This window comes from Syzygium oleosum, unplaced genomic scaffold (assembly GCF_021117445.2).
Source record: "Syzygium oleosum isolate NSW1041296 unplaced genomic scaffold, Sole_v2.1 Sole_v2.08, whole genome shotgun sequence".
NCBI lineage: Eukaryota > Viridiplantae > Streptophyta > Magnoliopsida > Myrtales > Myrtaceae > Syzygium > Syzygium oleosum.
This window is the reverse complement of record NW_026607492.1, coordinates 4,918,829-4,932,867: the sequence shown is the minus strand read 5'-3', so window position 1 is coordinate 4,932,867 and position 14,039 is coordinate 4,918,829. Positions and strand designations below refer to the sequence as shown.

Genomic DNA, 14,039 nt, shown 5'->3' with positions numbered 1-14,039 from the left:
GATCGAGAGATTATTTCGTCAGAAATTGTGAGGCTAAATACTATGTGAGTTATTGAGGTTTGGAAAACCCTAAGAGTGTTTGAGTGACTCAAGTGTGATTGTAATCCCCATTGTATCACTTGATCTATAGTGGAATTCATTGTTGCTTTCCCTGTGGACGTATGTTACATCGACCGAACCACGTTAATCTGACATCCGATTTATTGTCTTATTTTGTCTATTTTATTATTCGATCGCTTATTTCCATAACATAATTGATTTTAGAGATAGCAAGTCCGAAGCAAATTGACTACAACAACGACCTTTCTGGAGAAGCGGAGGAAAATCGTCATGGCTAAGTAAAACAGTGGACCCTTAAGTTGAGACATAGTCCATCATAATCGATATGCTAACGAGCAAAAAGGGACTCGATTCTGCAGGTGAATATACAAAGAATTAGCACGACGAATTTAGGAGTCTTGAATAAGAAACAAGATGCATTGTGCCTCCATATGCAGAAGCAATTTCCCCAAGTAGAGCAGTTCTCAATTTACCGTTCCCCATGGAGACTGTTCCGAGAGAGAGAGAGAGAGAGAGTCGAATGTGATGGTCGACCGCGGTGCTCGACAGGGAGAGGGGGAATGGCTGAGGGGATGTGTGGCCGCGATATTCTGTAGTGAGTGGTGAGAGAGAGGTGGTCGATGACCAAAGGTTCGTTTTCTTGTAGCGCCGGCCTCCCTCTGTGTCTATGTGTGTGCGAGGGGGGGCCAGGGTGTCGGCAATTAGAAATGGCGACGGCGTCGCCCTTGCCGGGACACAAAGACCCAACGGCGCAAATGCGAAAATGCACACGATTCGAATCTCTTTCCACGGGATCTGGAGTGTGAATTCTACCACGAGTTTGCATTGGGTATGGAAATATACACTAGTTTACAAAATCGGTTCACGAACTAATGCGATGAGTCAAAAGTTGATTACGACAGAAAAGAAAGAAAAGAGCTGTTGTTTGGTGTTCAAATATTACATGTTTGGCTAAAAGTTCAAAGACTATTTGGGTCGTTTTCTCAAGAATTTACTTCACCTACTGTTGAATAAATATAATGCACCGATCTCGATGTATCCAACATAAAGTGTCATCATCTTATAAAAGAATAATATAATTCGAGGATGAAAATATTAATGCATGATGCATCGAGCTCGCATGGACGCCATACGTGTGGGCAAGGGTTCAAAGCCTCTTCAAAACTGTTCTCCACTGTCTTTCTGTCTCTCTCTCTCTCTCTCTCGCTCTATAAAAGAGAAGAGGAGATCTTCCCCTCCCCTGAAAAGCCTAAACCTCCGCTACTCCTCTCAACGACCGCCCTCTTTTACTATTCTTGTCCCTCCTCTCTCTCCTTCCACACAAACAACTTCCACCTCCTCTCTCTCTCTCTCCTCCACCTCCTCCTCCTCCTTGTATTAAACCTACATTCTTGGCATGGACGGTCGCCGGCGACGTCGACCATCCTCTAGCCCCTCGAAACCCCTTCCTCCCTCCACCACTGCCGGCGAACTCCTCCTCAGCTCTGACCACCATTACCCGAAAGCCTCGGACGCCCTCCCGCTCCCTCTCTGCCTCACTAACGCCGTCTTCCTCGCCCTCTTCTTCTCCGTCGCCTACTTCCTCCTCCGCCGGTGGCGCGAGAAGATCCGTGACTCCACCCCCTTGCACGTCGTCACCCTCTCTGAGCTCGCCGCCCTGGTCGCCCTCCTTGCCTCCCTCATTTACCTTCTCGGCTTCTTTGGCATCGGCCTTGTGCAGTCCTTCGTCTCGCGGTCGCCCGCCCGGCAAGACATCGGCGGCCTTAGCGGCCCTTGGCACGTCATGGAGCAAGAGGAGGACAAGTTCATCATCAAGGAGGAGGACCGCGAGGGCTGTGGCGGCGCATGCACCCAATGCACCGTGGGGCCGCTTGCCGGCGCCCTTTCGACGTTTATCTCCCTGACTGAGGAAGACGAGGAGGTCATCAAGTCTGTCGTGGCCGGGACGACACTGTCCTATTCCCTGGAGTCAAAGCTCGGGGACTGCAAGAGAGCAGCTGCGATCCGGCGCGAGGCGGTGCAGCGCATGACGGGGAGGTCCATGGAGGGGCTGGCATTCGAGGGCTTCGACTACGCGTCGATTCTGGGCCAGTGCTGTGAGATGCCGATCGGGTACGTGCAGGTCCCCGTGGGGGTCGCAGGCCCGCTGCTGCTCGACGGGATTGAGTACGTGGTCCCGATGGCAACAACGGAGGGTTGCTTGGTAGCGAGCACCAACAGGGGTTGTAAGGCGATAAACACGTCCGGTGGCGCTACGAGCGTCGTGCTGAGGGATGGGATGACTCGGGCCCCCGTGGTGAGGTTCGGCTCCGCCAAGCGTGCTGCGGAGCTCAAGCTGTTCCTGGAAGATCCCAGCAACTTCGATACCATATCGGTTGTGTTCAACAGGTTAGTGTTGATTAGCGACATTGTGAAGGGATACATGTTGTATTTTGGAAATCTACCTACCACTTCGAAGAAGAAATAACTACATCTACCTAGTTGTTCTCTCGCTTTCGGCATCTTTCGTTCTGTTAAGTACGTACGATAAGTCTAGATTCTCCGAGGAACGGTGCTCTTTCAATTTCACCATGTTCCTGTCAATCCGACCTTGTAATTACTTCACTAGTGCAGGAAAAAGAAGTACGTTGATCTTTTACTTAATCTCTTCTGTTGACGGCATTTTTACTATAATCTTTTTATCGATATTTTACTGCGTAAGTGATCGAGCTCCTTTCGCGTGATAATTGAATCTTGCTTACATCCTTGGATTTTGCTAAAGAGATTCGTTTCTTTCTGTGCTCGAGCATTTTCAACAGTGGTTTTTCCGGTTAAATTTGATTTTGATCGTGAATTGCAGGTCAAGCAGGTTTGCCAGATTACAAGACATTAGGTGCGCAGTCGCGGGGAAAAATCTGTACATGAGATTCATGTGCAGCACAGGCGATGCAATGGGGATGAACATGGTCTCTAAAGGTGTCCAAAACGTCCTCGATTTCCTCCGGACCGACTTCCCTGACATGGACGTTATCGGCATTTCCGGTAAATAACCTGTAATTGTCGCTGGTGTGCTCAACCAATGCTTATGAGATCAAGCATTGCTTTAACAAAATCCTTAGAGAACGGGTCCACTTCTCTTCCTCCCATATTATCCACGCTAGGTAGCTAATATCTTCCATAGTTTAGCTATTCAATCTCATGGACCAACCCAAATCAGAGCCAAATTCATAGAAGCAATGTCAAGAAAATGGGCAATTGCAAGATGGTTCAAAGTTCAAAGTTTAGTTCACTCTCTTTGATGAATCTCTAGGAATATGTAATTTGGGACACGTGCACACAATGCAGGAAACTATTGCTCGGACAAGAAGCCTGCAGCGATTAACTGGATAGAGGGAAGGGGGAAGTCGGTGGTGTGCGAGGCAGTGATAAAGGAGGAGGTGGTGCAGAAGGTGCTGAAGACAACCATACCGGCACTGGTGGAGCTCAACATGCTTAAGAACCTGGCTGGATCAGCCATGGCCGGTGCGCTTGGTGGGTTCAACGCCCATGCCAGCAATATCGTGTCAGCCATCTACATTGCCACTGGACAAGATCCGGCGCAAAATGTGGAGAGCTCTCACTGCATCACCATGATGGAGGCCGTCAATGATGGCAAGGATCTTCACATTTCCGTGTCCATGCCTTCCATTGAGGTGATTAATTCCTCTTCAATCCCATTTTTGAATAATCTTACATGTGAAACACGGGAGGTGGACATGAACCAATTCAAACAGACAATCCGTGGCAGGGCAAACAGACAGGATGACAAGTGTAACAAACAAAGCAAATATAAGAGCAAGTGTCAAGATTCAAATTCGTGAACTGTTCTTTGATAACATATTAGACAAATTGTTTTCCCAAAACTTTAAGCAATGAGGAAATGGGTGAACAGTGTACATATGGAATATTACGTAACAAGTTGCTTGCCATGTTTGAGATTTGTTGTCGTCGAAGGATTTAGAGGCAAACAATGGAAAGATGAAGAGGTTAGTTGATTAGCAGAGTACTCATAAAATGCAATTTCTCCTCCCTAACTTTCATGACCTACTACAGAATCAATACATCCACTCTTTCCAAAAACTAAAGCCCCAGATATTTTACTTTTGTAGGTTTGTCTTTTACTCCTGAAGACAATTAGCTTTTCCATGACTGTTCGTAGATTTCAAAATTTTGCAGATCTAGATGAGCTCATGAGTGATTCCTTGAGATTATAAGCCTAAGTCATGCAACAATAAATTATTACAACATGCTTTGTCCTGTTTCAGTGGGGTTCAGCTAAGTACTTTGCATCTGATCAGGTGTCCACTGGAAGTTGAATTCAAAAAATGGCAGAGAGCTATTTCCTTTTGAATCCTAGAAAGTTCTCAAAAATCTATTGTGAAATTGTGAATTGCCTCTACTAAAATTTGTTATTTTTATGATTCAGGTGGGTACAGTTGGAGGGGGCACCCAACTTGCATCGCAATCGGCTTGTCTGAACCTACTCGGTGTGAAGGGTGCAAGCCAAGACTCTCCCGGCTTGAACTCGAGGCTTTTGGCCACCATTGTGGCTGGTGCCGTGTTAGCTGGGGAGCTTTCACTCATGTCCGCTCTGGCTGCCGGTCAACTCGTTAAGAGCCACATGAAGTACAATAGATCTTCCAGGGATGTCTCCAAAATGGCATGCCAATAAGAGAACAAGATGACCCCACTTTGATTCACGAAATCACACACCTTCAAACGTTGGGAATGGGGAGAATAAGCTAAGAGAAGTTAGAAATAATCATCTATGCTGGACATGGCGAGAGAGAGAGAGAATTAGGAAGAGGGCAGGCATTAAGGACTAATACAAGGGCATGTGGTACGAAGATAACAAGAAGGCAAAGACTTAGGAATTGGAATATTTAGTGAAAGCCGTATGAAAGTTAGGTCTTTCTATGTCCATGTGTATAATAGATCCTGTCTTTTAATGAAGGGTCGCTTCTGTTTGCAACTCTTTCCAATCTGGCCAAGATTACACCAGCAATCTGGTTCTCTCTTGCCAGCAATCAGTTGTTTCGCCTTGTCTCTCTGTAATCTCCATTGATCTGTATGGTGTTTTTTTATTAGCATAATGGTCTTGTCTTTTCAGAGGGACATATCAGAGGAGATTTTAGATATTTCTTTTGCCCTCTCTTTCTAGTTCCATCCATTTGCATAAACAAGCTGAAGAATGTTGTAGTTTCATGCACAGTGGACTTCTTTTTCCTTTCCGGGTAAGATGAAGGGCCTTCGCTAGCCAAGAAAGTAAATTTGCAATATGATCAATTTAGACCTTGATACCGACAAAAGGTGAATCAAATCAAGAAAAGGGTCACTTAGTTACGAGTTAATGAATTGGATACCATGCATATCCTGGATATAGTACAGGAGCTAACTGGGAAGGCATACTACTAACATGTCACTACTGTCTGTCTAAGCATCGACAATTAGAAATCAAAAAGCTACTCTGCCTAATCTGGATTCAGGGCAAATTGGTTAATGTCCAATACCTGATGTTCTAGTCAGAAATTTTTATTTTCTGCATACATCCAAGTTCTGTAAGACATTTAAAATGCATCGTTGCTAATTTAAACAGTGATTACCTGTTGGTTCTCGGTTTAAGAGTAGATCAACCAACCTAAATCACAAATGAAATGTTTCCTGGCCTTTTCTGGTGCAACTCTTTTGGCATCTCTTACAGTCTACTTGTTTATTGGGGGTGGGATCTGGGATTTATGTTTATTTATTCTGCAACTTCTCTCTGGACATTCTCAGGCACCAAGACCAGAAAACAGAAAAGACCCAAGTGTTGCTTTGCTTTACAAGAAATAGAAATCTGGCTTGGTGCATCACCCTCTCACAAATTTTTTGAGTCACTGACAGACTTGAAAATGATGCGCAAACATGTGACCCACCAAGTTGAAGAACCTCCCTCACAGGCCAAAATATGTTGTCCGCTATCCTACAAGACAAAAGCTAGATCAGTATTTTTCACTATGCGGCATCTGAATGTGTGTTGTTTGTTTCTCTGGTTTTGTTGTGACTTGCAGACTTGCACTTCACAAGGTGTACATTCTTCATGGGATAAGATGGTAATTATTCATTGCGATAGTATGTTTCTGGTTCAGGTGTTGCAGGTGGCCAGGAGGGTTAGATAGAATGAACTTATGCCGGCATAAGCTGTAAATTTATGACTGCTACCGAGCCATACGCTTAAATCACTTTGTCTGTTCAAATTTCAAATGTCGCACCATCCACTGACAATGGCATCACCCGAGGAAAAAACCCAGTATCTTTTCTTGGAAAAGATTCACTGCTGAACTGAATTCGTGGGTTGAATCCAAGAACACTAACTGCAGCAGTTCTGATATTCACCATCGTTCCATCGTACCATTTTTCAGAGGGTGGACTTCCCATTCATCATTATCTACTGCTAACTTCAAGATCTAGAACTCTTACTCTTACCATTCAAATGAAGATTTCGAAGGGATATGGTATCCCAGAAGAGAATAATATTTGCAAATATTGACACAATTGCGGTTTCGAATGAATTTCCGAGGCATTTGAAAGGTAGAAGTTCGAAAGGCGGGTTCAAACATAGAACTTGTGCATGGTTTGGTCACCGGACCATAATTTTGAATTGAGGAAGAGTAATCTTGAAAGTTTCTCCAGAGGACTCTACTGTAAGTAGGAAGCCGTCGGATGTCACTTTCCTCCTCAAAATCCATCATTAGTCATGGGTGGGCTGTTTAAGGCCACTGTCTTGGCCCATTTGCCGTTTATTCAATCACTTCTGAAGTTTAGTTTTCATTGAAGTTAATAATTCTTAGTTTATTAATCAAATTTTGGTCATTGGACAGCTTTCGCATCTGTTGCTAATTTGTCAGAAGAGTGAGTCTTTATGTGCTTTGCGCTTCTTGTGTGCTTTGTAAGTTTGCTCTCGTTTATCACATTTCCAGCATAAGATATGTTCGTTAAAACTCCTTCCACAGGCAAATCTGAGAGATTTTAACATCCAATTAGCCAAGGGTTCCCAATAAAGGGTTCGCAGGACCCTGATATATATTGGCGTCATAACAAATAGAGATTGATAGCCCACGAGTTCTTCTGTGATTAAATTTATGAAAAATAAAGTTCAAGTATCAAATTGAAATCAAGCGAGAGCTCGAAAGTGGACTTTGTCCGATCGCGATAACCCAGCACGACTATCAGCAAAATCATGCAGATACACCAAGTACAGATGAAGTAACTTGGAAAATAGCAATAGAATAGAAAAACCTGTGTGTGCTTTTTGAGGTGCGTGCACAAGGGTACATGGACTTATGTGTAAAGTTCAAAGTATTAAGCATGGCAAAAGTCAAAGAGAAAGATAATAGTTAGAAATAGGATGGACAAAAAACAAATAGTATTAAGGGCCTGTTTGGTTCAACTTTGAAAATGTTACTTGGGGGAATGTAAATACCTTTGGGTGAAAGCCTATTGGGGAAATGCAAATGGTGTTTGGTAAAAATATTTTGTAAAGCTACTTTGGCCAAACTATAGTGTTTGGTGAATTTTTTTTGCAAATGCACTTTGAGAATTATTTTATTTATTAAAAAAAAAAACAAAACCTACCCATCGCTGGAGCCGGCCGCCGGAGCCCGAGGTCGGGCGACCCCCGGCGAGCCAGATCCGCCGTCGTCGGCGGTCGCCCGAGGCCAGGCGACCCTCGGCGGGGGTCGCACAACCCAGGTGACGGCCGCTGGGTCGCGCGACCCAGGCGGCGGCCGGCGGCAACCACTGAGGTCGCGCGACCCGGGCGACGGCCGCTGGGTCGCGCGACCCGAGGCGTGGCCGCTTTGGGTCGCGACATGACCCGGCGGCGGCACTGAGGTCGCGAGACCCAGTGCCGTCGCTGGGTCATCATGCGACCCCCGCCGAGGGTCGCCTGGCCTCGGGCGACCGCCGGCGGCGGCGGATCTGGCTCGCCGGGGGTCGCCCAACCCCAGGCGACCTCGCCGGCCCTTCTCCCTCGCCGGCCACCCTCGCCGGCTGTCGTCGCCGGTCCTTCTCGTGAAGAAGATGAATAGCATCAAACCCCACAAAAAAAAAAAAAAGAAGGATGTGAACAGTAGCATTCGTGGAATGCTAGCATTTGGCCAATGCTAGTCTCAAAGCTGAACCAAACACTTCAGCATTTTGGGAAGGGGCTTTCGAGGCCCAAAGCCCCCTTCCCAAAACTGAACCAAACACCCCCTACGCATAGGACAAATGAACCTAAAAACATGTGGGCTAAGTGTAATCCTTTGTTTGTCGTTCCATAACCCATAAACATTGTTTTATTGGTCTCTTATTACATGCCTTATCTTAATTTTTATGCCTTCAACACGCGAAAAGGAGAAGGAGAACGTGTACCGTTGCCTTATTGGGTGGTGCGGGTCTAGAATGAGGCCTGTGGGGCGGCGCCATAGATGTCCCGCTCCCCGAGACAAAAGGTCTAAGCGCCTAACCGCTGCGAACCTACGTAGGATCGATTTGAGGAACATATGTGTTCGGAGAAAGTGAGAGAGCGTATTGTTAAGGTTGGATGTAAAATCATGAATCATCTGTGCATGATGCTTCAGAGCTCATCTCTCCAGCTTACTTCACAAAGTAAGGTATTCTCATGTTCACAGGCAAGAGATGACTCAGATGATCTCTCTAATCTGAATTGTTTTTCTCCAAGCTGAGAATGACCAAGATAAACTAAAGTTTGTATTTGGTTTGAGATGCCATTTCCCCTTAATTTTGACAGTACTCCAAAAACAAATCTGTAAATTTACTTTGACACTTAGGCTCTCTCCAATTAAGCTTGGTCCATGACAATATAGTATGAAACGGATTAGCCGAAAAACAGCTGTGACCAATATCTTGAACCATGTGATTGTCAATCCGAAGATAAAAGAATTCAACAAAGGTAGGCCTCCTCCTGGAAACACAAACAAGTGCATTGTATAAAAGTTTGAAACAATGATTGGCCTCTTGATTCTCAAAATTCCAACTAGAACTTCCACTTTTCATCCTTGTACATTATCTTTTATGCTCTCTTTAGTCAAGCTAGAGAAATGTGTGTGTCAGATGATATTACGTTTTTGGACTCTTAATTAGCTGCCGACTCTTGAGGAATTAGTCTAATCAAGCATAGGAGATTTGGAATTTCATGTACCGGAGAACGTAATCACATAGCCGACAGAAACAATTCTTTGCGCATTTACTTGTACCGAGATACGCTGGTGGACTTAATTCGATGCGGGGAAGTAATAGACCTGACTGGCATCACAGAGAATCGCCAAAAGAAAGACAATTTCTGCATGATGGGACACGGGCTGTCATTCCAGTGTGAAACTTATGAATCTCATTCCAGGAAGTTTAGCAATCAGCATCACAGAGAATTGTCTAAAGAAAGAAAACTTCCGCATGATGTAACACGGGCTCTGTCGTTCCATTGCGAAACTTATGAATCTCATTTCAGGAAGTTTAGCAATCAAACTTTTTCTCATGTTGAACAGAAGTTGTAACATTCTAGTACTGGCACTCACATTTCTCGTCGACTAAAGCATCACCAAAAACATCCTAGTAATACAGAGTGAAACTAAGCAAATCAATCCATGACCAAGTTACTTAGAACTCACAAACAAGTTCTATGGCATGGGATTTGAGATACCTTTGGATCATCATACATCATATTGACACAGAAGAGAGCTCCTAAATTTGCTTCGAATGGAGCTAACCAGAATAGTTTAACGGCCCCAAAACAAGAACAGAAACCAAACAAAACAAAAGGTGTTCTTATGCACAGAATAATTACTACACTCCTTTCATGTATGTGCGACTTAAGAAAACTCTCTCTTCGGCTGATCCTGGTGCTCATCGACCGAAACCGAGGACCGCTTGATGAACTCCAAGCAATCCGCGATGGCTTCCGAGTAAACCGAATTGGACCGCGCAAAGGATGGCATCCTACAACTCTCCGACACGCCCGAGTTGTAGTAATAAGTACAACGCGCTGCGTCGCCCTTCACCAGGTTCCTCCTGCTACTGCTGCTCCTCTTCAGAGAAGAGGAAGTAGACGAACAAGAAGAAGAACAAGTGCTATCGGCGCTGGTTTCTCTGCAACAGATGCTCCTCTTGAATGCTCTGAGAGCTCGACCATATCTGTATCTCCACCTGCTTAACGCCCTGAGCAGGCACACGAACTTGGCCCGCAGTTTTCGTACCGAGAACCTCCTCGAGCTCACCTTGAAGCCTCTGCTGCCGCTGCTTCCATGGCCTCTCCGTCCAAAACTAGCGTAACCCAGATGACTCATTCCCTCCACGACAACAAAAGAACCTCAAACGGAAAACACCACCCACCCACAAATCCCGGGGGCTATACGGACTGCCGAACAACGCCTAAACACGCCACGCCACGACACTGCGAAACGAACCGACCGACCAGGCAAGAATGCGATCGAACGCCCCGTGGCCGACGAACTCGGGACCTTTGAAGTAATCTAAGGATGTTGTACGAGCAAGCACGAGCTGGGGCGAATGTCTGCGGCTCTTCTTGATAGTTCGGGCCTTCGGGGGGGTGGCCGGTCGTGAGCGGATTTATAGAGATGTCCGGCTCATTTCTTTTCGTGCTTCTTTCTTTAACAAATGGTGGGTGTGAATGTGGTCGCTGGCCAAATGCAAAAAAAAAAAATTTTTAATGGAGACAAGAGGAAGAACAGAAGAACAAGATTTGGAATATACACGTGGGTCATGGGAGTACGATGGGGTGGGGCCGTGTGGGACAAGAAAGGGGGGGAAGAAATCGGGGGAGTGCTCTGTTCTCTTTTTTGAAATTGGGCGACTCCAAAGAGGGGGAAGTGGGCCCCCCCCCCTCCTCAAGATATGACCAAAATGGTATCTCGCGCCCCTTGTAGTTTGTGCACGAACAAGAAAAGAAAGGTTGAATGGACCGGCGCGATGATATCATGTTTGAAAATTGATTCGAGGTAACGACTTACCTGTAGCATATCAGTTAAGGAAGTACCGAAACTTATCACTAAAGTGTAATTAAATTGTAAAATTTGTAGAAAGTATAATTAAGTCTCAAAACTTATCAAATTAATGCAATCGAGTCGTACTGTTAGATGAAAAATGCTAACGTGGCCTTTTTAAATATTTTTTCCCTCCTACATGGCGATTACATGGTCCTTGGCCGGGGTCCAGCGACCCCGCCGACCATTCCTCCACCGTCGCCCCCCTTGGTTCTAAATTCTTTTTTTTAGCTTATTTTTTAATTTAAAAATCAAATTTGGACCAAAATGACGTCGTTTTATGCTTATGTTTCGTGTTTTAGCTCGCCATCGCCACGTAGAAGAGAGAAAATATTAGAAAAAAAGTTACGTCGGCATTTTCAATTAACCTAGTGAACGGAGTTAAAGTAAGGATTCGATTGTACCAATTTAACAAATTTTAGGACTCAATTGCACTTTTGTAATAAAGTTTAGGACTTCCGGTGAGTATATCCACATTACTTAATATCTTTCTTCCCGTGCAAGCCGGTCCTTGCTTGCATGATATAGAATGTAGACAACGTAATCACGTCGAACAACCGCCGGGAGACAGGAGAACCGGCGAAAAAATGGGACGAACTACAAGTAGGAGAGAAATAGGAGGAGAGCGTCGCGATTCAAATTCTCGACTTGCACGACACTATTGTGTTGGGTCGATCGTTTTCTCAAAAGTTTATGCGATTAGGAAACCAACTCTATACGTACACGGACATATTATTCGACTGCAATACGAATTCGATCAACCCCGAGGGATGGTTGCCGAATTTAATATTTGGACGTTCCCCGATTTTTGACTCGAAATGGTGTCTCCTTTCTGTAGGAAAGAGTGGCGAATTTTGTCTAGTGCAGAAGTGATAGGGTGGGCGTGGCTGTATTCCTTTAGAGGAAAGCATGGTTGGATGCCATTACGACTTAAGTTGTTGTTATTTAGTTTAACATATGATATAAATATAATGAAGACTAAAGAAGGCCCCGTTCTTGAATGTGACCCCTTTTCCATCGAAATGATACGGAAGAGAATCGCAGCTTGTTTTGTTTTGTTTTGTTTTTTTTTTTTCAAACTTCACTTGCGTCCTTGGAGAGATATAGGAGCTTTCGAGTGAGCTGGGATATCGAAATCGCCACTTTCTCAAGCATCTAAAGCCGCTTCGTTTTACATGTGAGTCAAACTTTGCACATGAAAAATCCGTACGGGTCATTATCAAACCAAACGAAACGAGCTAGACATATGAATACGACAATCAAGACATGGCATATCACCATCGATTTCACATCGGTTCACCCTAAAGCCATAGTAGTTTTGGTTTCGTGCCCGAAAGTCATCAATGCCTGTTGTCTAATGTCATAGGAGTTTTTAGCACCATGCTCTCGAAATTTGAGTGATTTTGGGGGATCAAAGGTACTAACTAGCGTGGGAAGGTGGTGATGTAGGTCATCAAACTTCATCAACACTGCCCGCAGGACACAAGAGGGGCTGCAAAGCCGTATCCATGCAAATCCCTGTGCGACTTTTATTAAATTTGGGGATTCTGCGAGTGAGTAGGTAGCCGAGATTGTGCTTATGTGTCCCCTAATCGTCACGTGGCAAGCGAGAGCACCATGCAAGTGTTTTCCTAGGCTTTCCTTCATTTTTTTTTCCTCATCTCCAATGGGAAAGTAGAGAATTTCCTAACCCCCCACCACCCTCCTCGACTTCGTGGAGATGTTTCCGTTAAAAGTGTCTCTTTGACCCTGGACAAAATCGCCATCCTTTGCACGAGGCACGTGATAACTCCTAGAACATCACGAACCTAAACAACCGCAAGAAAATCACGTTGGCATAGTATCTGCACCAACTGACGCCTGCTGCTAATCGAGCGACACGTTGTCCTTCCAATGGGCGTCGCAAAAGACCTGTACTTCCACCTGAAGTAGTACCGGGAATGGCGACGCCTGTCTTTTTCTCCAAATTGGGCTGTTTGGGGCGAATTTAATTAGTTCCCATCTCGCATTTGGAGGGTCTGTAGTTGAAGGGATGTCATCGAGACTCGTCACTTCCTGAGTAAGGAGTAGATCTCATCCAACTATTCTTTGGGATGCAAGTTGTGGATGTGGCAACGGAAAAGGACAGGTCTAAGTGGGCACGCAGGAATCCCCTAGTGCGTGTTTCCGAGGTTTCGGCGATTCAGCGGGCTGATGAGGAGAAACCAAGACAGATACCAGAATTGTCAATTCATTGTCGCAGGCGCATTAGGCTATTCGGAATCTTAGATGAGCTGTTCCTTACGAATCATCAAATCAGAATCATCTGAGCGGAGTGGGATAACCTAACCAGACCTTTGCCGCACCGGATAATGAGAATCTTCAATGTGATCCATAGCTCTGCAGCAGCATTAGTCTCTTGAAAATTAGGCCATGGTGTCGGACGAGATACCTTTAACCAGAGCCAACAAATGTGCCCAGCCTTATAAATCCCCTCACTTATGGCCTATTTAGTTCAACTTTCCAAGTACTATTTGAGGAAATGCAAATACGTTTAGGTTAAAGCCCCTGGAGAAATGCAAATGACGTTTGGTAAAAAATCCTTTGTAAAGCTACTTGGCCCAAATTGTGTTTGTCAAATTTTTTTTTTGCAAAAGGGCTTTGGGAATTTTTTTTTTATTAAAAAAAACAAACCTACCATACCCTTCGCCGGAGCTGGCGAAGGCCTATGGCCGCCGGTGAGCTAGATCTAGCGCCGGCGACCGTCGCTCGAGATCCGGCGACCGTCGCCCGAGGTCTGGCGACCCCCCGCGAGCCAAATCTACCGCCGGCAACCATTGCCCGAGGCCGAGCGACCCTCGGCGAGGGTCACGCGACCCAGGCGACGGTAGGCTGAGGTCGAGCTACCTAGGCGGCAGACGGCCTCGCGCGACCCAGGCC

General features: G+C 45.4%; 1 protein-coding gene across 1 annotated transcript; it reads left to right on the top strand.

Annotated features, from left to right (window-relative positions):
* The first annotated feature begins 1,215 nt into the window (after nt 1-1,215).
* Nucleotides 1,216-5,216, top strand: LOC115684204 (3-hydroxy-3-methylglutaryl coenzyme A reductase 1-like). The gene is made up of 4 exons (XM_030608924.2): nt 1,216-2,448; nt 2,900-3,081; nt 3,385-3,731; nt 4,505-5,216. Exons 1-4 carry the CDS (start codon nt 1,457-1,459, stop codon nt 4,748-4,750), a joined length of 1,767 nt encoding a protein of 588 aa, XP_030464784.1. The 5' UTR covers nt 1,216-1,456; the 3' UTR covers nt 4,751-5,216.
* The last annotated feature ends 8,823 nt before the right edge of the window (nt 5,217-14,039 follow it).

What these genes read in the sequence shown, in the direction of transcription:
- LOC115684204 (XM_030608924.2), top strand. Translation starts at nt 1,457, where the DNA reads ATGGACGGTCGCCGGCGACGTCGACCATCCTCTAGCCCCTCGAAACCC. An exon ending in GGACGTTATCGGCATTTCCG is followed by an intron (nt 3,082 to 3,384) that starts GTAAATAACCTG and finishes CACACAATGCAG; the next exon opens with GAAACTATTGCTCGGACAAG. An exon ending in TGTCCATGCCTTCCATTGAG is followed by an intron (nt 3,732 to 4,504) that starts GTGATTAATTCC and finishes TTTATGATTCAG; the next exon opens with GTGGGTACAGTTGGAGGGGG.